We start from the raw sequence: 21,015 nt of genomic DNA on the forward strand, positions 1-21,015 counted from the left end.
TATTAATATATTATATATGGAGAATGTAAAAATACCATATATATCTGAAATATCTCATTGGATATGTACTTTTATAGACTAGAGTTATTTCATAATTAAAACAGACTTAAAGCAATGTCTGATTACTTATCCATATACCTACCAGTCTTAATCCATTTTATTTAAAGAGCTACAATTTAAATATTTTCCTATAATCAAGATCATTAAGTCTTGGCCTATTAAAATGGAAAATAACTTGAAATAGAATACTTGATGTCTTTTCATAATAAAAAATGCCACCAGGCAAATTATTTTCAGTCTGCATGAGTAGCACTGTGTCAATTTTCCATGATACAGACAGGAGGCTGCCTCACTCGCTCCTCTGGGTTTTTATATTTGCTGTAATTATAACATTTTATATATAGGAAAGCAATTCTGAGAGCTACTTTTCAAGCAGCATACAAAACAATGGCCTCATTGAAATTTCCAGCAGAACATGTACATTGATTGCTTGTTGGTCCTGCATGTAGCTGATGAAACTTACCAAGTGATATGTCTGGGCCTTTAAAACGTTGAGATCAATAAAGTTTTCTTCATTATCTGTCTCTTCTTCCTTAGAAAATAAACAAATTTTTAAAAAATTATTAAAAACTATAATTAAAAAATATATTTCCAGTTTTCACCTACATGGTATACTAGGCTATATTAAACTTGATATAAAGACTAGTGTAGGAAAGGGTATTTAAAAGCCTAGTGAACGTGTGCATAAAGTAGGGCACAATATTATTAACAGTTCATCTGTTTTCTGAGGTTTTGATGGTATTACTACTTAAATAGCACCATTTTTGCCGTCAATAAAGAAAGGAAAAAACGGGGGGAGGGAAAGGAAGGGAGCCATTGCTATAGAACTACAGATAAATATAAAAACAGGGCAAGAAACAAACCCAAGTGGCTGGCAAATTTGATATAAATAGAAGGAGTTAATGGATATTTTTGAGCAATAAGACTGAAATGGACAAAAATGAGAGACTGACAGAGAATATTCTCATTTGCTCCGACCAATCACACTGATACATATTTTTGACATCTCATCTCTGGTATGTTCAAGCTTGATAAAATAATGGTTACCAGTACTGGTTGGTCCATGGTACTTAAATCTATTACAAAGGATAGTTTAGGTGGGTGCCAAGCTAATCCTAATCTGTAGACCAACTGGATGTAGAGGGCAGGGGTAGAAAGTGACCCTTTGAGAACCAACTCCCTCCCCAGTATGCAGTAAATATGGAGTCTGAGCAGGTTCTATGAGCATGTAAGACAAAACATGAGCTCCTCTTTTTTCATATGTCTTTGTGGTGACAAGTAACATAGTAAGTAACAAAAATTTAACAAGGATATTTCAACCTCAAGGACACAATAAAGACAATGGAACTGGGCCCTCAAGTCATGATTTTATAAAGAAAAAAGAGAATGTCAGTTGGTGAACACTTCCATATGTAGAACTGTACAAAGCTGTAGTAGATTTCAAAGATAATCCTTATCTTCAACCATTTATAAATATATAAGATACTGGTTCTCCAAGTGTGATTCTGAGAGCAGCAGTAACAGCATCACTTAGGTATTCCTTAGAATGCAAATTCTAAGGCTCTATCCCATATCTCCTCAGAAACTATGGGGGTTGGAACAACGAAGGTAAGGTATGAGAACTATGCTAAACCTTGGAGAACCAGAAACATTTTAGTAAAATAAGAAACAACATAAATGTAGATTCTATACACTCCAGTGACATTTACTTTTTTTAGAGTGGGGCAGTAGAACAGAAATGCAGACAAAAGTGATCACTTAATATCTTAAAACTGAAGCAGAGGTATACACTTTTGACAAATGGCTTAGTCTAGTCTGTGTTTGCACTAATAAGAGTCTACTTAACAACCAGAGTAAATGAGTGAAATGTCAATGACTCAATGCCCATGAGAGAAGAGACAAGTTTATAATGCTTTTACAATAACCTGATCAGTACTGTTTACATAGGCAATCAATAGATACTTGTTGAACTATACTGGACTGAACACTAATAGGTAAAAAGCTTTAATAGTAGGTACTAGAATGAATCAGCAACCAATATATGGTGCTGTTTCTCCCACAGCCAGGATTTACAGGTCCAGGAATCAAGGGGTGGAAATGGAGTGGAATCACTTGCTATTACCCCTAGTAGCCCACTGGCAAAATTCTTGCTTCCTGTTCCCATGATCTTATGCTTTGCTGGCTTAGAGGTCTTAGTTCCAAAAGGAGGAATTCTTCAACCAGAAGATACAACAACGATTTGATTGAACAGAAATTAAGACTGCCACCTGGCCACTTTGGGTTCCTCATACCTCTGAATCGACATGGCAAAGAAGGCAATTACTGTATTGGCTGGCATGACTGATCCTATTAACAGGACACTGGACTACTCCAAAATCAAAGGAAGAGTATTCTAAAATACAGGAGATCTTTTAAGGCATGGTATTATCATGTCCTGTGATTAAAAATCAACAGAAAACTACAACAACCAAATCCAGGCAGGTCTACTTAACGGCTCAGACACTTCAGTAATAAAGATCTGAGTCACCCCACCAGGTAAAGAACTATAACCAGCTGACGTGCTTACTGAAGGCAAGGGGAATACAGAATAGGTAGTGAAAAATGGTAGTTACATACACAACTACAAGCATGTGACTAGTTACAAAAATGAGAATTGTGATTGTCATGAATATTTCCTAGTTGCTATGAATATATCTGTATGTGTTTTTGTTTTCTTTACTCTTATTCCCTTATCATGTAACACAGATGTACTGACTTTATATCATAGTATTTAAGTATTGTTACTTTTGTAATATTTAAGTGATATCAGGGAGAAGAGTAGATATCACTTATGGACTTTATCTCCTCTTCTGGAGAAGGAATTAGAGCAATATCTGTTGTATGCAGAGCAGTTACATTCTATTAGATGAAATTATAACCATGCTATGTATGGTCTTTATTTGAAGATTATGGTTTAAGAAGATGTATATGGGTGGTAAGGTGACAAGGGGTCGACTTTTGATGGTTAATTTTATGTGTCAATTTGACTGAGCCACAAGGTGCCTTGGTGTTGGTTAAACATTATTCAGAGTGTGTCTGTGAGGGTGTTTCTGAATGCAATAAATAATTGAATCTGTAGACTGAGTAAAGCAGATTGTCATCACCAATGTGCATGGGCTTTATTCAATCCACTGAAGGGCTGAATAGAACAAAAAACCTGAGAAAGAGAATTTATCATCTTTGCCTCATTGTCACTGAAGACATTAGTCTTCTCTTGCCTTCTGACTCAGACTGAAACAAACTATTAGCTCAGCTCTCCTGGTCTTCAGGCCTTCAGACTCAAACTGGAACTACCATCAGCTCTTCTGGGTCTCCAGCTTGATAATTGTGGATCTTGGGGCCTTCTCAGCCTCCATAACCGTGTGAGCCAATTCCTTAGTCTTTTTCTATACGTGTGTGTGTGTGTGTACATCCTATTGGTTCTATTCCTCTGAAAAATCCAAACTAATTCATAGAAAAAGGATTAAGTTACTAAGTATTATTAAGAGAGCATTTAAGAGGAATTCAAATGTAAACAGGCTTAGAAAATTGTTTTGTAAGCTATTAGAATACATGAGGATTCTAATTTCAGTAAGTCAGAAGGCAGTCAAAAATTTCCTATTAGTCTAATATGCCTTCTTAATTCTGACTGCCAATTACTATGGATATGATTATGTACAATAGGTGGGAATATTTTGTGTTATTGACCCCAACATATTTATAAAAATAATTATTAATGTGTCCTAGCTTGATATGGGCAATCCAAAATTAAAGGTTTCTAGTTTCTAGATGATTATAGGAGAACTTTGACTGTGAGAAATAATTTTTTTTTTTTTTTTTTTTTTTTGAGACAAGAGTCTTACTCTGTTGCCCAGGCCAGAGTACAGTGGTGCAATCTTGGTTAACTGCAACCTCCAACTCCCGGTTCAAGCAATTCTCTTGCCTCAGCCTCCCAAGTAGCTGGGACTACAGGCACACACCACTACGCCTGGCTAATTTTTGTATTTTTGTAGAGATGGGGTTTCGCCATGTTAGCCAGGCTAATCTCAAACTCCTACCCTCAAGTGATCTACCCACCCCAGCCTCCCAAAGTACTGGAATTACAGATGTGAGCCACCGCACCTGGCCAACCTTTACCATCCTTGAGCAACGCCACAAACTCAGACAACAGAATCATGTAATATCCCATCATCAAAAGGCTTCCTGGTGGTGACCCAGTCCTCCTTAAAGAGAAGAGTAGAAGTAACAGAGGGCTCCTTAGAATAATATGATGACAATAAAGAAGAAAAGAAATTAAAGAGACATGATGCAAGGGAATGAAGAGCCTCAGTGCCAACCCCTTTGAGGAAGGCCTTCAGTTTGCTCTTATGATAGTAGAAGGTCTTCACCTCATGGCTGGGAAGAAATGTGTGAAGAGACTGCTTTCCAGTATATTTCTCTAAATTCACACCCCCAATAATGGTGCCTTGAATTTTAAAGGGTTCCCAATTTAAAATGAGCTATAGTTTCTAAATGTTACACAACGATGTGCTGACAGTTTGATTTTATGGTCAAATATTTAATGAGTATGTACTATGCACCAGGCCCTGCACAATAAGCTGGACACACAACAATAAGAAAAATTACACATAGTTTCTGCCCTTGCAGATATTTTTCTTCTGACTAGTGAGTTTTTCTTTATTCCCCAGACTAGCAGTTTTTAGCTATATGCCTTTGAAGTTAAATATTAATGTACTAGAACCAGGTATCTGTTCATAAATTATTCATAACTATTAAATAGTTATTAAGAAGATGAGGGAATAAATAAGGTGAACAACTGGGGATATATGAGTACTTAATTTCTGAGCTTGAATGGAAAGATCTGTTACACAAAGAATAAAGTCTAAACTACTTTTCATGCCCAAAACAATCTGAACTCGGTCTATCTTCCAAGTTAATCTTATGCTACCCACCCCCTCACATAGGAACTCTGGCCATAGTAGTTTTCTCTTAGTTCCTTGATGATGCTAAGCTTCCTCCTGCCTTCAAAGCTTTGGCACATGCTACACAGCCAGGGCCTTGCCCACTGCCTGCTACATAACAAGTGCTCAATAAGTATATGCAGAATGAATGAATATATCTTTGTCTTGACTTTCAAAATTCATCACATTAAAAAGTATCTTTCATATTGACAAGTTTTACAATGGCCTTTTTCCTTCTGTAAATAACAGTCATCTTTTTTTACATACATTGTTTAAATAAGGTTTATTTACATTGCTATTAAAAATACATGTTAAAACCTTAAAAGTGCAAAGCATAGAAAACAATCATTCATAATTCTCCTACCCATATATAATGAATGCTAATATATTTATTTTTACCATATTTTACGTAATGTCATAACATAAAATTTGGAATCCTCTCAGTTAATTTTATAGCATATAGTATAAGTTACATTCCCATGTCAATAACTTTGTATTTTTCTTTGTAAACTTTGTAAACTTTTTTTTTATAGAGACAGGGTCCTGCTCTGTCACTCACGCTATAGTGGAGTGGCATGATCATGGCTTACTGCACTTTCAAACTCCTGGGCTCAAGCGATCTTCCCACCTCAGCCTCCTGAGTAGTTAGGACTACAGGCATGCACCACCATGCCTAGCATTTTTTTCTTTTTTCTTTTTGGTAGAGATGAGGACTCACTACATTGCCCAGGTTGGTCTCAAACTCCTGGCCTGAAGCAATCCTCCCACTGCTTCTTGAAGTGCTAGGATTACAGGTATGAGCCAGCATGCCCACCCAACAATTTTTAATGGTGATATAGTTTGGATATATATGTCCCCTCCTTTGTCTCTGGCCCTTCTCCCCTCCTCTGCTCCTTCTCTGGCCATGTGAGATGCCTGCTCCCACTTTGTCTTACCATAGTTGTAAGCTTCCTGAGGCCCTCACCAGAAGCAGATGCTGGTGCTACACTTCTGTTATGGTCTGCAAAACTGCGAGCCAAAATAAACTTCTTTTCTTTATAACTTACCCAGCGTCTCAAGTATTCCTTCATAGCAACACAAAATGGACTAATACAAATGGCTTTATAATATTCTATTCAGATAGCATCTAATCTATTTAATGGTTATTTTTCAGCATTTGCTATTAAAATTTTGCAGTGATTAAAACCTCCATAGCATATACTAACTTAAATACTATACTAACCTCAATGCCAAATTTCAATTACTTATGTTAAAGTAATTATCTATTGATTTTAAAAATTACCCCAAAATTTTAATTGATTTATGACAGCAAAATATAGTTGACCCTTGAACAACATGGGTTTGAACTGCATGGGAACACTTAAACACAAATTTTCTTTCATTTCTGCCACCCCTGAGACAGCAAGACCAACCCTTCCTCTTGCTCTTCTTCCTTAGGCTACTCAATATGAAGACAGGGAAGATACTTTTATGATTATCCACTTCCACTTAATAGTATATATGTTTTCTCTCCCTTATAACTTACTTAGTAACATTTTCTTTTCTCTAGCTTACTTTTAGTGTAAGAATACAATATATAATACATATACAAAATATGTGTTAACTGTTTATGTTATTGGTAAGGCTTCAAGTCAACAGTAGGCTATTAGTAAAGTTTCTGGGAGTCCAAAGTTATATGTGGATTTTCAGCTGTGTGGGGGCTGATGCCCATAACCCCCACATTGCTCAAGGGTCAGCTGTATACTATAAAGTTGTTTTTTTCCCCACCATTTCTGCTTGAAATCACATGTATACTCCCTAAAGTACCAGCATCAATCTAATTCAAGTTCTGAGAATTATCTTGAGAAAAAGTTCTTTTGTCTCTGTCATCTTTAGCTGCACACTATGGATGGCATGTAAAACATGTAAAAAGGTGCAGATTCTGCCAAACAACTTAAATAATGTTGATTATTTAAAAGCACTAAAAAAAATTCCTATTCATCCTAATTGTAGATGAATAAAGGAATTCCTTAGAAATGAATGGTATGCATATAAAGCAGAATTTATTAATCCCAAATTCTTTTGTTCTGTTTTAAATTATTTATTAGTCACAGTCTATCTAACATCATGAAGGGTTGTTATTAAAGTATTTACTCATATAACTAGTGGTATATATTTCCCTGAACAGTTTAAGAACCTCTGCTAAAATTCAGACCTCAATCATTAGCGAATACAAACATTAACTTAATCAAAAGTCTAAATGATGATACTCGGCACTGTATTTAAAAGCTTTTCTTCTTTAGAAACAATGAAATAAAATATATTCCAGATAATGGAAGTCTGGGGGAAATTAAGAGAATGGAAAGTGGCCGAAAGGTGAAAATGAACAGAAAGTTCAGCTACACACATACCACAAATTCTTCATCCACTTTATTTAATGTTAATTCTGCATCATCTTCTGCAACAGTTTCTTCTTCTAATTCTTCTACTGGGTATATTGGCCTAAAATAATAAGGTTAAACATGAGATGGTAAGTTTAATATTTAGTAAGACTAAAAATCATCATGCAAATATTATCTCTTCTATGCCAGGTTTTGTCCTTTTTCACTCCACTTCCATAATCACTGTTAAATGTTTCATGTATTTTTCCTAAAACTTTCTATGTGAAAAGCAAAAGTGGTTATCTTCAAATTTATAAAAAAATGAGATGATACTACGAATGGTGTTACCCAATTTAATGCTTCTCACCAATACACCATATTTAAATACATATGTATTTCTCATTATTTTTTACATACCTGTACTGTATTTCATTGAATAATCAACACCATAATTAATGTAACTGGTAGCCTATGACTGAACGTGGAGGCTTCTAATTATTTTGCTAGACAATATTGCAAAGATCATCTTTGTACATTTATCATTACACATACCGCTCAGAATAAATTTGTTCAAGTGAAATAGCTGGATAAACAACTTTGTACATGTTATTGTTTTGCTATATACTGCCAAAATTGGCTTCCAAAATGTTACCCTAATTTAGACTCCAAACAATACTGAAGGAGAGTGACTCTATTTCCATATATTCACCAATATGATAAATAATACAAACTTTAAATTTAGCACATCAACCACGTGAAAAAAATCTCATTCTTGTTTTAACTGCATTTCTTTGGCATGAAAGTGATTGAACATCTTTTCATATTTTCATTGGTTATTTGCACTTCTTTTATGGTGAAATGTCTATTTATACTCTTTACTTTTTGGCTTTTTGTATATTAAGAAAATTAATGTTTTGCCTAACCTCTCAAAAATTATTCCCCTAGTATATTACTTATAATCTTGGCTATTCAAGATTGTTACAGTTCTTATTAGATAGAGTTGGTAACCTTTTCTTGCACAGACCCTAGCTTTAACATCATATATTTGAGGCTTTCTGTCATACTACAACCCCTATACTCCTCTGGTCTTTTAATACTTCTATAGTTTTACTTTTCACATTCACACCTTTGATCAATCTGAAGTTTATTTTAACATAGGTAATAAGAAGGATTCCAGCTTTCTTCTTATTTCCAAAATGTAAAATTAGTGGTCCTAACATTAAACTTTGAAAAATCATGTATTCATCAAGATTAATGACACATATCCTATATTAAAAGTACTCAAATGTATTTGGGTTTATTTATGAAAATTTATTTTTTTTTCCTTTTTTTTATCCAATAACAAAGCTAGAGAGAAAACTTGTATTAAAAACTTCTACCTGGCTGGGTGTGATGGCTCACATCTATAATCTCAGCACTTTGGGAGGCCAAGGCGGGTGGACTGCCTGAGACCAGGAGTTTGAGACCAGCCTGGGCAACATGGCGAAACCCCGTCTTGACAAAAAAAATTAAAAATTAGCTGGGAGTGGTGGTGTGCACCTGTAGTCCCAGCTATGCGGGAGGCTGAGGTGGGAGGATTGCTTGAGCCCAGCAGGCAGAGGTTCACCCCAGCCTGGGCGACAGAGTGAAACCCTGTCGTAAAACACGAAAACCCATGCCTCAATCATGTTAACAGAATACAAAAATCAACATTTACTATTATGCAAAATACTGTGAACTAAATCAATCATCTTAAATAATAAATTTCCTAATTTTTCATTAATTAGAAAATATCTCAAAGGCCATGTTCTTCCAGGATTCATTTTGACATTTAGAGATATAAAAAATTCATCTATATGTAATGTCTATCTCATTTACATGTTACATAGCTGATATATTCTCTAATGTTGACTACTTTTCAGCTTCCTCCTTTTATTCCTCATTTAAACATAGTCCTTATAAGTTATCCAAGTCACAGTCTCTTCAATAAATGGTGCTAAAAAACAAAAAAAGAAAAATAAATAGTAATGGGAAAACTGGATATCTGCACGCAAACGAATGAAACTAGACCCCTACCTCTAACCACTTATAAAAACCAACTCAAAATGGATTAAAGACTTAAATATACAATCTGAAACTGAAACTAATAGGAAATGTGGGAGAAAACACTTCATGACTTTGGTCTGGGCAAGAATTTTTTGAATAAGACCTCAAAACCACAGGCAATAAAAGCAAAAATAGACAAACACGATTACATCAAACTTAAGGAAACAATCAAAAGAATGAAGAGACAGCCCACAGAATGGGAGAAAATATTTGCAAACCACCCATCTGAGAAGAAGTTAACATCCAGTATGTATAAGAAACTCAAGCAACTCAATAGCAAAACAACAACAAAAACTAGTCCAATTTTTAAAATGGGCAAAAGATCTTAATAGACATTTCTCAAAAAGTACTATAGAAATAGCCAACAGATATATGCAAAAATGCTCGACATCACTAATCATCAGGGAAATGCAAATCAAAACCACAATGAGATATCATCTCAACCCAGTTAGAATGGGGATTACCCAATCCCTCACCCCTCAAAATAACAAAGCCTGATGAGGATATGGAGAAGGGGGTACCCTTGAACACTATTGGTGGGTATGTAAATTATTAGTACAGACACTATGGCAAACACTATGGAGGTGCCTCAAAAAAACTAAAAATAGCACTACTCAATTATCCAACAATCCCACTACTGATTATATATCTAAAATAAATGTAATCGGTATGTTAGAGATATCTGCACTCCCATGTTTATTGCAGCACTATTCACAATACTCAAGATATGGAATCCAATCTAAGTATCCATAAAAGGTTGAATAGAAAAAGAAAATGTGGCATATTTTCACAGTGTAATACTATTCAATCATAAAAGAGAATGAAATTCTGTCATTTGTAGCAATCTGTATAAGCATGGAGGACATTATGTCAAGTGAAATAAGCCAGGCACAGAAAGATAAATATAGAAGTAGAGAGTATAATAGTGGTTACCATAGGACGGGAAGGGTAGGGGGAAGGGAGGATGGGGAGAAGTTGGTCAAAGTGGGTGAGTACAAAGTTACAGTTAGAAGGAATAAGTTCTAGTGCTCCAATGCACAGTAGGGTGACTACAGTTAACAATATTATATATTAATTAATAATATATATTTGAAAATAGCTCAAAGAGATTTGGAATGTTCTCACCACAATAAAATGATAAACATTTGAAATGATGAATATGTTAATTTCACTAACTTGATCATTGTATATTGTACACATGTATCAAAACATCACATTGTACTCCAAAATTTGCACAGTTATGTATCAATTAAAAACAAAACTAAAAAATAAATTATCCAAATTACAATACATAGGCCAGGAATAAGATGTGCTGAGAAACAAAGGAAGTGCAAAATAGAATAGTGTTTGAGATATTACACCACAGCTTCTGGTGAATTTAGAATATATTAGGCTATGAATTTAGTAGTTTTTTAAAATGCTAAATACAGCAGCACATCTCATAACTTATTTACTCTTGAAATTTAATAAAGTATTATGCACCATGTAGTCATTCTTTATATTGTACTAAATAATAATGTTTGGATTGAAGCATATGAAATTGCCATTTTTTTAGTTTAAAAATAGATGAATACGAGTAATTTCATATGGCTCATCCCAATGGTATCCTAATTCAAGGAAGTTATTAAACTTAATAGGGAGATTATGCCTAAAAGAATATAATTGAATATACATTAAAATGTTAACAGGGAATTTTATACATATGTACATATATACACACACATCTTTCTACAGAAGTTAGTTCTAATAAAAAAGAAAAAACACTGCTTACTCATATTTTACCTGAATAGTGCCTTCTACATTCTAACCTATTAAAAATCCCAAACTGCAGAGCATAAAATTTATGTTTTCTAATTATAATCTCTATAAACTGAGTTTCCAAATGTTCTATTTCATCTATATGCTCAATATCTATTAAAACATCTAAGATAGACCAAGCATTATGCTAACAGAGTACTTGTGAAGATTTCATGATTTCTAGCAAGAACATCAGAATAGTAAAGAACAATTTTATACCATAGGATAAATATAATAATAAATATAATAATAGAAATAAAGCACTGTCAGGTTGGACACAAAAGCAATGAACAACGTCTAGGAGAGTGTCAGGTAGTTTCTTCAGTATTATTCTTGCCCAGTAACTACTAGCAAAGGAGAAAATCCCACTTAAAGTACTATATTAATTTCAATTTTTTTCCTTAAATCTGTAGCTATCAGTTCCCTCTGTGTATATATTACGCTTATGTGTATAAACACATGTACAAGAGACTTTAAAAAAAATGTCCAGAATTTACAAAGATACATAGTCACAGTTAAACCTTCAATAATTACATATTTGAACAGAGAAGGGGCACAATAATATGTAACACATTACTTCAGAGTTAGTTTTGAAGACATCAGACATTCTAATTTTGTCTATACTGGCTTTTCTTAATTATCTGTGGCATTTTCAATTTAGAATAGTCAAAAGGAAATAATTCTTTTATGTTCAATTAAACAGCTCTGCACCCTCAGAGGAAAATGCTATGCACATAAAATTACTATTATCAGGTTGGGTAATTTTTTACCTTTTCCAGGTGAAACCAATATATTTCAATGCTTCTTCAGCTAAGCAATCAAGAACATAGCATACATGTTCTCCATAACCTGACTTTAATTTTGAAGGAGGAAAATCTGCAGTTCTCCCCTGAAAAACAAAAGAAAAAACAGGGTATTATTTGTCAGTTATACTCTAAATGTCAAAATTTAAGCAAAGAACTGCTGAATGGATGTATCACTTTTCTTTCAAATGATTTACAATAACTGTAATTACATTGCTTCATAGAAATCCATTTCAAGGTCTTTGTAACCTATTGATACATAAAAATACTGAAAATAAAGATTTTTATTGTTAAATGTATCAAATTAAAAGGCAGTAACATTATAGCAGAACAAATTATTGATCTTATTAGAGTGAAAAGAAACCAGTAAAACTATTTAAATAACTATATTAAGGACAGAATGATTCACTTGTCAAAAATTAATAACATTTGCACCAAAAATATCTTACTGCCTGCCCAGGAAAAGTCAGAAATGAAAAAGCACAACTGCTATCATGGTCTTAAGTACAAATTCCCTTTCAGAATATAAAGTGTTTTGACTTTGTAGGGTATATTTTTTAATTATCATTTTTTACATCAAGAATTAACCATTCCAAAATTTACCTCTCAAATATATCAAGACTTAATATATATATATGTATATATTACTTTGGGCTAATAAAGAGTATATACTGAACATTTTCAGAAGTGACATTAATGTTATAATACAAACTATTTTAAGGAGGTTTTACCTGAAAATAAATTCATAATTATATTTACAGAGGAGTCATCTAAATGGCTAGCATTTGTTATTAAATTATCAGTGTTAAAATTCATAACTTGAGAACATGGAGAAAGAAGGGTTGTTTACACTTACAAATGACCGAAGCTCGGATAGTATGTTAGATATCGTGGCATTAGGGTCATCATATTCTTGAGGCTGCTCAAAGGGACGTCCTGCTTTATTAATCAACCAAGCAGCAAGAGTACAAAACATGTAGAACTGTTCACCAGGGTTGGTAGGCAGTGCAAAATAGTGTCTGTTTCGAAACAAGGAGGAATGGGGGTGTATGTGAAATAATGCAAATAAGTCTATAATAACTAATAGGGCCGAATTCACAACTGTCCAACAATCTTTCTTCCCCCCAATGGCCATCAAATCAAAAGGCCTCGATAATTCACCCTTTCAAGTTTCCAGTAATCCACAGCACGCACATTAAATTTTTAAATCATCAGGATTAGTGCAATTACTACTGTACCCAAAATATGAGATCAAAGACCTTACACCCGGGAAATGTAGTGCCTGTTAGAGCACAGAGCATGTAGAGTTTTTGCCAAAATGATTTAAGTGTCAGTAATAATATGTTAGTACCTTATTAACGAAAATGGTAATCTGGAAGAACCTCAGAGTTTAAAAGAGATCTCAAAAGATTACTCATTATGCATTTTTACTCTTTCTAACCTATCACCTATGGTAAACATTTGTTTTTATCTTGGCTGCATATTCAATCACCTGAGGAGCTAATAAAAATACTGGTACTTGGCCAAACATTGCTTCTTCCCTCATGAATGAATTAAATCAGAACTTCAGTGAGTGTAGGCCCAGTATGGGGTATATTTCAAAAGCTTTCTACATGTTTATAAGGTGTAGTCAGGATTAAGAAACTGTGAATGTCACATCACCAATCTAAAAAACATCTGTGGGCTCTTGCTTAATCCCCTGGTCTGCTAAACACAGTTCTATGAGGATCAGTATGATTTATACCTAAACATTATAGGAATAAAACTCACTAGCAACAACATTCAAGTCAGTTTAATCAAAGATCTTATTTTTCTTGTTCATGTGTAGCTATCATTATTATGTTTGCAATGTATTTACAACTATTATAATCATTGTCATAAAAATCAGTCGTGTACTCCTTCATGTTTCCCAAACTTTATCCTGCAGGATAAGTGTAAACGTTCTGGAAGATAACAGAAAGCTAGGAAGAAAAAAGGCCATGAAGTCCTTCCAGATATATGCTCACTATCCTTTCAAAGCATCCACCCACCAAAAAGTCATCTTTTCCTTATTGGCAGATAACTCCTCTAGGGCACAGGAATGAACACCAATAGATACTGTAAACTTAGGACAGTGGTTCTCAAATATTAGTGTCCATCACAATCATCTGGAAGACTTACTGAAACAGACCACTAGTCCCCATCCTTATAATTACTGAAAAGGTAGATAGACCTGGGAAAGGGCCTGAGGCATTTCAGTTCTAGTAAGTGCCCAGGTGATGCTGATGCTGTTGGTCTGGTGATCACACTTTGAGAACCATTAGACTAGGATATTCCCACACAAATCCATGATTCAAAGTGTCCTGCTGAACCCCTGAAGACACAGAGATGACATCAACAGAACCTTAAGGTCATTTTCTTTTCATTTGAAAAATACTCTTGGAAAAAAATGCATTTTTATTAATACAGGAAATGTTGGTTGTATATACTATCCCGATCGATTCACTTTAATAATCCCAGGACTACCTTTTCTAACATGGATCAAGCAACACTACTTTTTTCCTTTATCTTTTCTCCGACTATGGACTAATTTAATATGAACAGTTTACATAAAGCCTACATATCTTTCAATTCAATTTATTGGAAGAGAGCAGTGGAATGAGATTAAAACTATCAAGGGAAATTATTTGAGCCTGGCTGTAGACATTAAGTACTATAGATTCTTAATATTGATTGCCTTTTATGGAATAAAATAAACGTAAGTATTAAAGTGAAAGAAAAGCTATAAAACTGATTTACCTGGCTACTGCTAAGCTACAGTGATTTGAGAAGGTCCTAGCCGACCACTACCCTCAGCAAGTAATGGCACTGCGTTCAGGATATGTTGGACTTCTCCCCCACCGGAACAAGGGTAGAACTTTAGGTTCTATGATAGGAGACAATTCAATAGTTGTCAATCGTCTTTTCCACTTTTCAGTTTCTGAGAGTATGGTTATTGCAAAGGCAGAAGTCTTTTAAACCATAGCAAGTAGTTAACAAATTTACTAGCCGCATTTAAAGCGCTCCTTAACAGGGTCGTAAGTACCCACGGTCCCCAGTTGTATAAACAGGGTCTTAAACAACAACAGCAACAAAAACCCCAAACTAGAAAAAAAGCCTTAAGTGATAATGGCATTCCTCTCTGGAGACGAGATTTTGGGCGGTTTTATAATTTTGCTAGACATTTTCTTGTGTTTTTCTAAGTTTTCTACAATGAGTATTTGTGTTATCTTTACAATCATAAAATACAGTTTGTGTTTTGTGGTAATGCGTGTGTGTTAAAAAACAACAACAACAACAACAAAAAACAGGCAAACTGTCTTCCAATCCTTTCTGCCGTTCCAAAACTTATTTATTCTCTCTACAAAAACACCAAGTCGGGGCTGCGTGAGCTCCACGGACCTCCCCGGAGTTTGGAGTGAAGTGCCCTTCCCTGGCTAGGCAGACGGAGGCAAGGAATTGCTAACCCGCTCTCACGGAATTGGTTCCCAGCAGGACCAAGGAGGGCATCTCCCTGGAGGCTAGCAGGCACCCAGGCGCTTGGGGACACCGGCACCCACCTGGACGGGGCCTTCAGGTTGCTCTTCCGGAGGAACTCCTCCTCGTAGCGGAGCAGCTTCAGCTTCTCCACCAAGTCCTCCATCACCACGAACATGTGGTAGGCCGCGCCGGGCCCCCGCTCCACGACCACTTCCCCGGTCCCTTCGCCACGGGACCTAGGCACGCCATCTTCCAAACCCGACGTCGTGACGACGGCCAGGGCAGCAGTCATCACAGGACGGACAGAGTGCAGCGTGGGCTCAGGCCCACAGACCTCTGCGGCCTAAGCCGCCAGCCCTGCAGCCGCCAGTACAGCCACGACCGGTTACCAGGCGACCACCGGACAACCCGTCACCAGGGAAACTAGACTCCGCCTCCTTCCCTCCAATCAGGGCGGCTTTCCTGAATGACGTCGCCCGTGGCCCGCCTCTTGCCCTGCCTCCGCGGAAATGGTGGTCGGGAAGCAGCACCGCCCCTCATGGAGGCGTGGCGTTCGCGCCCCACCCCCCGCTGCCTCTCCTCCCTCGGCTTCTGGAAGGCTGAGGAGAGGCGGCTAGTGACTCTGAGCTGGCTTGAGGTGTGTTGGACCTGGTGGTTGCTAAAGGCAACTAAGCGGGCATCTGGGTCAGCTAGTAGCTGTTAAAAAGATTAAAGGGGGGTGAAGACGTGCAGTATTGAAGGCTGCACTGGCCCACTGATACCTTTATTTTCTCAGAATTGAGAAGCTGTTCGTAGTTGTAAAGATAGTCAATACCATAGGTTTCACTTTTACTGCAGGAACTTTCCAACAAGAGGTTTCTCTCGTTCTTTCTTTTTTTAATTTTATCTTTCTCTCACTAGGCAATGCTGCACATAACAGTATACTGTAAAGCTTGAAGTACTGTATTGCATTGCCTGGCTATTACTCCCGTGCTAGGAAAGTGGTTGGAAGGATGAGGAAGAAGACAACGAACAAAAGGAGGCATTTGGGAGGCTTTGTTTTACTTCAAAAACAAGAATACTAAGCTTCCAGCCTGCTGCTTAATCTGTTTCAAACCCATTACATGTAGTATAAAGTTTTTGGGTACTTCGTTAAATCCAGCAGAATAGAGATGGTCTTAAAAGGAATTTCCCTGCTCTAAAGCTCTCAGTGTGGCTAAAGATAGGGTGTTACTACTGTATTCTGCAGTTATTGACCTAGAAAATTCAAGAAAAGGTACATAACTGACCACAGAAATGGCCCAGCTTTACAGTTTTCAAAAGGATTGTGTATCGGGCAATTTTCTTAACAGTTGCAAAAAATGAGGTAAGTGGTGGATGCCTGGCAGTTTTTTGGAAGAAAACTTAATACAAGAGATTGAACATATATGTTCGTGTTTATAACGTGACTTTCAAGGGCTTACTGATCTGTTTCTTGTGTCTGCCACTACAAAGTACAGAAGGGCCACATTTTTGGATAACTGAAATTTGAAATGTATCTACAATATCCTGTTTTTGTTAGAAAAATGAGAACACACTTTTCATTTTAATCTGTCTACAGCTAACTTGTTTCTGATACTAATAAGGTTATCAAAGTGAAAAGTCAGTAGGGCAAATACCATTTGCCCTATTCATTAAAGAAAGGAAGTACTTAAAATTACATTCATTAAAGTATTCATTAAAGAAAGGAAGTACCTAAAATTACATTCATTAAAGTATTCATTAAAGAAAGGAAGTACTTAAAATTATAGACTTGTGTAGTGAATAACCTGAAGCGGAGCCCACTGAGAATTGCTTTTTAAATAAATAACATTGCTTGCCTAGCACAAGTCATGAGCCAGCTGCTTTTAATAAAGTTGAGTGAGAAAATTGGGTTTGATGTTACCCCACTACCAAATTGATCTTTCCGGGTCTTTGCCTTTTTGGAACAGTGATTCTCCCCATACATCCATACCCCAACCACCAGCACGTGTGCAGCCTGGGGGTGTTACATGTTTGTATAACAGTCACAGTAGTGTAAGATAGATGTATGGCTTTGTAAGACTGAAGAATGAAAGCTTACATATATGTTTTGGGGTCCTAAGTTAACTAACAAGCAAACTGTGGCTTTTTACATGACTCTGAAAAAGCTCTCAGACTTGGGAAGTAAATTTATTACACTCAGGGAGGGAGATGTTCTTGCCAGGCATGCTGCCTACTTAAGATATTCTGACATTTTCAGGAAGTTACGTAACACTGTATGAAATAGTCAAACGTTGCTTTTTAGCTGATAAATCCTCCAACAACATATGTATTTTAACTTGGCGGAAATAAAACGACTCCCAGAGTCTTAGCCATTTCCTTCCCAGGTACAATACTAACTCAGCCTGGCTTGAAAGTAGTATCAAAGAATAATTTCCCCCGCTTAACTGTGAAGAAGAAAAAAACCCGAAAATATAAAGTATTTCCAGTAATCGTGGCACAAAGAGAACAAAAAAGCTAACTGTTCAACACTGCATGTTTCCCCAATAAATTTTTGAAAGAACACTGAAATTTCATTGTTTATTTCAGGGATTTTTGCTGATTCCTTGTTTACCTGTAATAGTTTGTAACACATCAAAAGGTCTTTTCCTTGATAATTTTCTTCAAGTGTGTGAAAATGCACTCAAATCCTCTTGTAGCTGTTTCAGCCACTTGGAAGCTTTGGGGAATACATTTATATTAGGTTTTTGTTGTTTTGTTTTTGCAGGACTAGCTTATTTGTTGACTAAGGAGTTAGAGCTTGAAGAGAATGAACCATGTTCATTCTTCCTGTAAAATATCAATTTCATCCCTGGTTTTATTTTATTGACCACTATTAATAACTGGTCTTCTGACTTTGACTTTTATTTCTTACAAACTATCTGTGAGGTAAATGAAGGAATTTTTTTTTTTTTTTTGAAACGGAGTCTTGCCCTGTCACCAGGCTGGAGTGCAGTGGCGCAATCTTGGCTCACTGCAACTTCCGCCTCCTGGGTTCAAGCAATTCCCCGGCCTCAGCTTTTTAAAACTCTTGGATCTTTCTGTGAAACTCTGAAAACTAAATAGCATTCCAGGCCGGGCACAGTGGCTCATGCCTGTAATCCCAGAACTTTGGGAGGCCGAGGCAGGCGGATCATTTGAGGTCAGGAGTTCGAAACCATCCTGGCCAACATGGTGAAACTCCCGTCTCTGCTAAAAATACAAAAATTAGCCGGGCGTGGTGGTGGGCGCCTGTAATCCCAGTTAGTCAGGAGACTGAGGCAGGAGAATTGCTTGAACCGAGGTGGCAGAGGTTGTAGTGAGCAGAGATGGTGCAACTGCTCTCCAGCCTGGGTGATAGAACGAGACTCTGTCTTAAAGAAAAAAAAAAAAAAAAAAGCATCCCAGTCAAAGCCAATTTAAGCTCAGTGGATTTCCCTGAAAGGTGCTTAACAAGGCTGGAGGTGAAAAGGAGGCAGATTGTAGACTGGAGGAAGGCTTTCCAGCCGCACCTTCAAATAGAAGAGCAAGTCCTTCAGGCAAACTTTAGGCTTAAAGAACAAAGCTGCGCTGTGTTATAAATGGCTTAGTACCACCCATTTGGGTTGTTAAAAACTTAGAAAATGACTAACTGAATAAATCTTCCTTGAAACTATAGAAAAGGAAAAACTTTTTCTGCCCTCTTTGGAAGTAGCTGTGCCTGTGAGTTAAATGAACGTGAGACAGGTAAACAGGAAGAAAGCACACAAATTTTATTTAACGTTTTTACATGCACATGGGAGCAAAGGAAAAATGAAGTTGATAGGGCCAACAGTTTACATGCCTTTTTTTTTTTTTTTTAAGAAAGCAAAGAATGATATGCTTGTAGGGAAGTGACAAGACAAAGGAAAAGGGATTTAAGCTTGACAAACTGTAGAAAAGTGACTAGGAAAAATATGGGTAAAATTAGCAGAAGATAAGGAATATTTTAACAGGTTTGTTTCTGCAGACCCATGTTAGCATTAATTTCCAGTCTCCCATCATAAAAATGTTATTCTTTTCCTGGTACAGGGATGGCTTCTTTCTCATGGGAAATTTTATGACTTGCTTTTAAGTAGAAAGGGTAAGGTCAGAGAGCCCTTCATATATCTGCTGTATCGCAGGTGCCTTCAGGTCACAATAATCAATATGCAACAGCAGCATATTTTGGGGTGGCATGTTCTAAGCCCCATTCAACCTCATCAAAAGTATCTGCCAAAAATCTAGAAGGAAAAAAATCATATTTATATGTAAATCTTTAAAAGCGATGCCTTGTAAAGCAATGTGAAGACATTACCTCTTCAAAACTGTCCTATAGATCAGAACCAGTGCACTCAGACAACAAAATAGGAGTAACTATTGCAGTTGCTGTGATTAATTAAAATATCCAAGAGAATCTACAGACAAGTTTTAAGACAGCTCAGCAAGTTTGCCATATATGAGATCCAAACTAAAAAGAGTTATTGGATGCATAGTATTCTATTGACTATTTGGAATTAAAAGCACTTAAAACCCCAAAAAGTTACTGGAGATGATAGTTAGAAAAAGAAACCTCACAATAAGCAACACATAGCACCCAGGAACAAACCTATCATTATCTTTATAGAGAAATTGTTAAACTTTACCGAAAGTTTTGGAAAAATTCAAATAGGAATACAATGTTTATAATGAGAAAAATCAGCATATTTGCCCAATCTATAAATTTAGTATAATTTCAACTACAATTCTAGGAGGACTATTCTGAAATTCATATGTAAGCATAAATTTTATTGAAGTATGAGGAAAGAATTACAATATATCAGCAAGATTCCTAGTACAAGTATAAATTAATGATATTATCAGAATATATACAAAATAGCCTGAAAGCAGATGAGCATTCATATGGAAACTTAGTGTGCAGCAGAATCAGTGTTACCTCCTAGTGGAAAAAAATCAGCTATTCACAAAATGCTATTAAAACCATGGGCTATCCATATGGAAATAAAATTATATCTATGACTTCCATCACATAAATTTCAGATGGATTGAAGACAAATGTAAAACATTTGTAATGTGTAGAAGAAAGCAGTATCTTTAATCTCGATGTAGAGAAGGAGTTCGTAAAAGAAAAGATTTAAAAAGAGAAACTTATAAAAATTTAAGAACCCAGATACAAAATAGGCCTCTATAAACAGTGAATAAAGAAGATACTTGTGAGCCATATAATATCAATGGATTAATTTCCAGGATACACAAATAGATCACTGCAAAGGCTCTGCCATTCTAGAGGATTGTAGGTGTGTTAGTCTAGGGTGGGGTTTCTCATTCTAAGCTCTATTGTGATTTCAGGCTGGATCATTGTTGGAGGACTGCTGTGTGCATTGCAGGATGATTAACAACATCCTTGGCCTCTACCTACTAGTTGCCAGTATCACCACC

General features: G+C 36.1%; 2 protein-coding genes across 3 annotated transcripts in view; one reads left to right on the top strand and one right to left on the bottom strand.

The window, feature by feature from the left end:
• IFT57 (intraflagellar transport 57) overlaps positions 1-16,122 on the bottom strand; it is a 74,937-nt gene extending 58,815 nt beyond the window's left edge. The window contains exons 1-5 of one of the 2 annotated variants that reach the window (XM_011995418.1): positions 15,663-16,122; positions 12,941-13,103; positions 12,052-12,170; positions 7,430-7,520; positions 524-592 (exon numbers count right to left, since the gene is read on the bottom strand). In XM_011995418.1, coding sequence (XP_011850808.1) covers positions 524-592; positions 7,430-7,520; positions 12,052-12,170; positions 12,941-13,103; positions 15,663-15,874 — 654 coding nt within the window. In that variant the 5' untranslated portion in view covers positions 15,875-16,122. Of the gene's footprint in view, positions 1-523; positions 593-7,429; positions 7,521-12,051; positions 12,171-12,940; positions 13,104-15,569 lie in introns of both variants that reach the window. The other variant, XM_011995410.1, reaches the window with a different exon arrangement.
• HHLA2 (HERV-H LTR-associating 2) overlaps positions 16,073-21,015 on the top strand; it is a 139,020-nt gene continuing 134,077 nt past the window's right edge. Inside the window, exon 1 of the mRNA XM_011995402.1 lies at positions 16,073-16,219. The gene's annotated coding sequence lies outside the window, so the exon portion shown is untranslated. The remainder of the gene's footprint in view (positions 16,220-21,015) is intronic.

The sequence above is a fragment of the Mandrillus leucophaeus genome, unplaced genomic scaffold, assembly GCF_000951045.1.
Source record: "Mandrillus leucophaeus isolate KB7577 unplaced genomic scaffold, Mleu.le_1.0 Scaffold113, whole genome shotgun sequence".
In the NCBI taxonomy this organism is placed as follows: Eukaryota; Metazoa; Chordata; class Mammalia; order Primates; family Cercopithecidae; genus Mandrillus; species Mandrillus leucophaeus.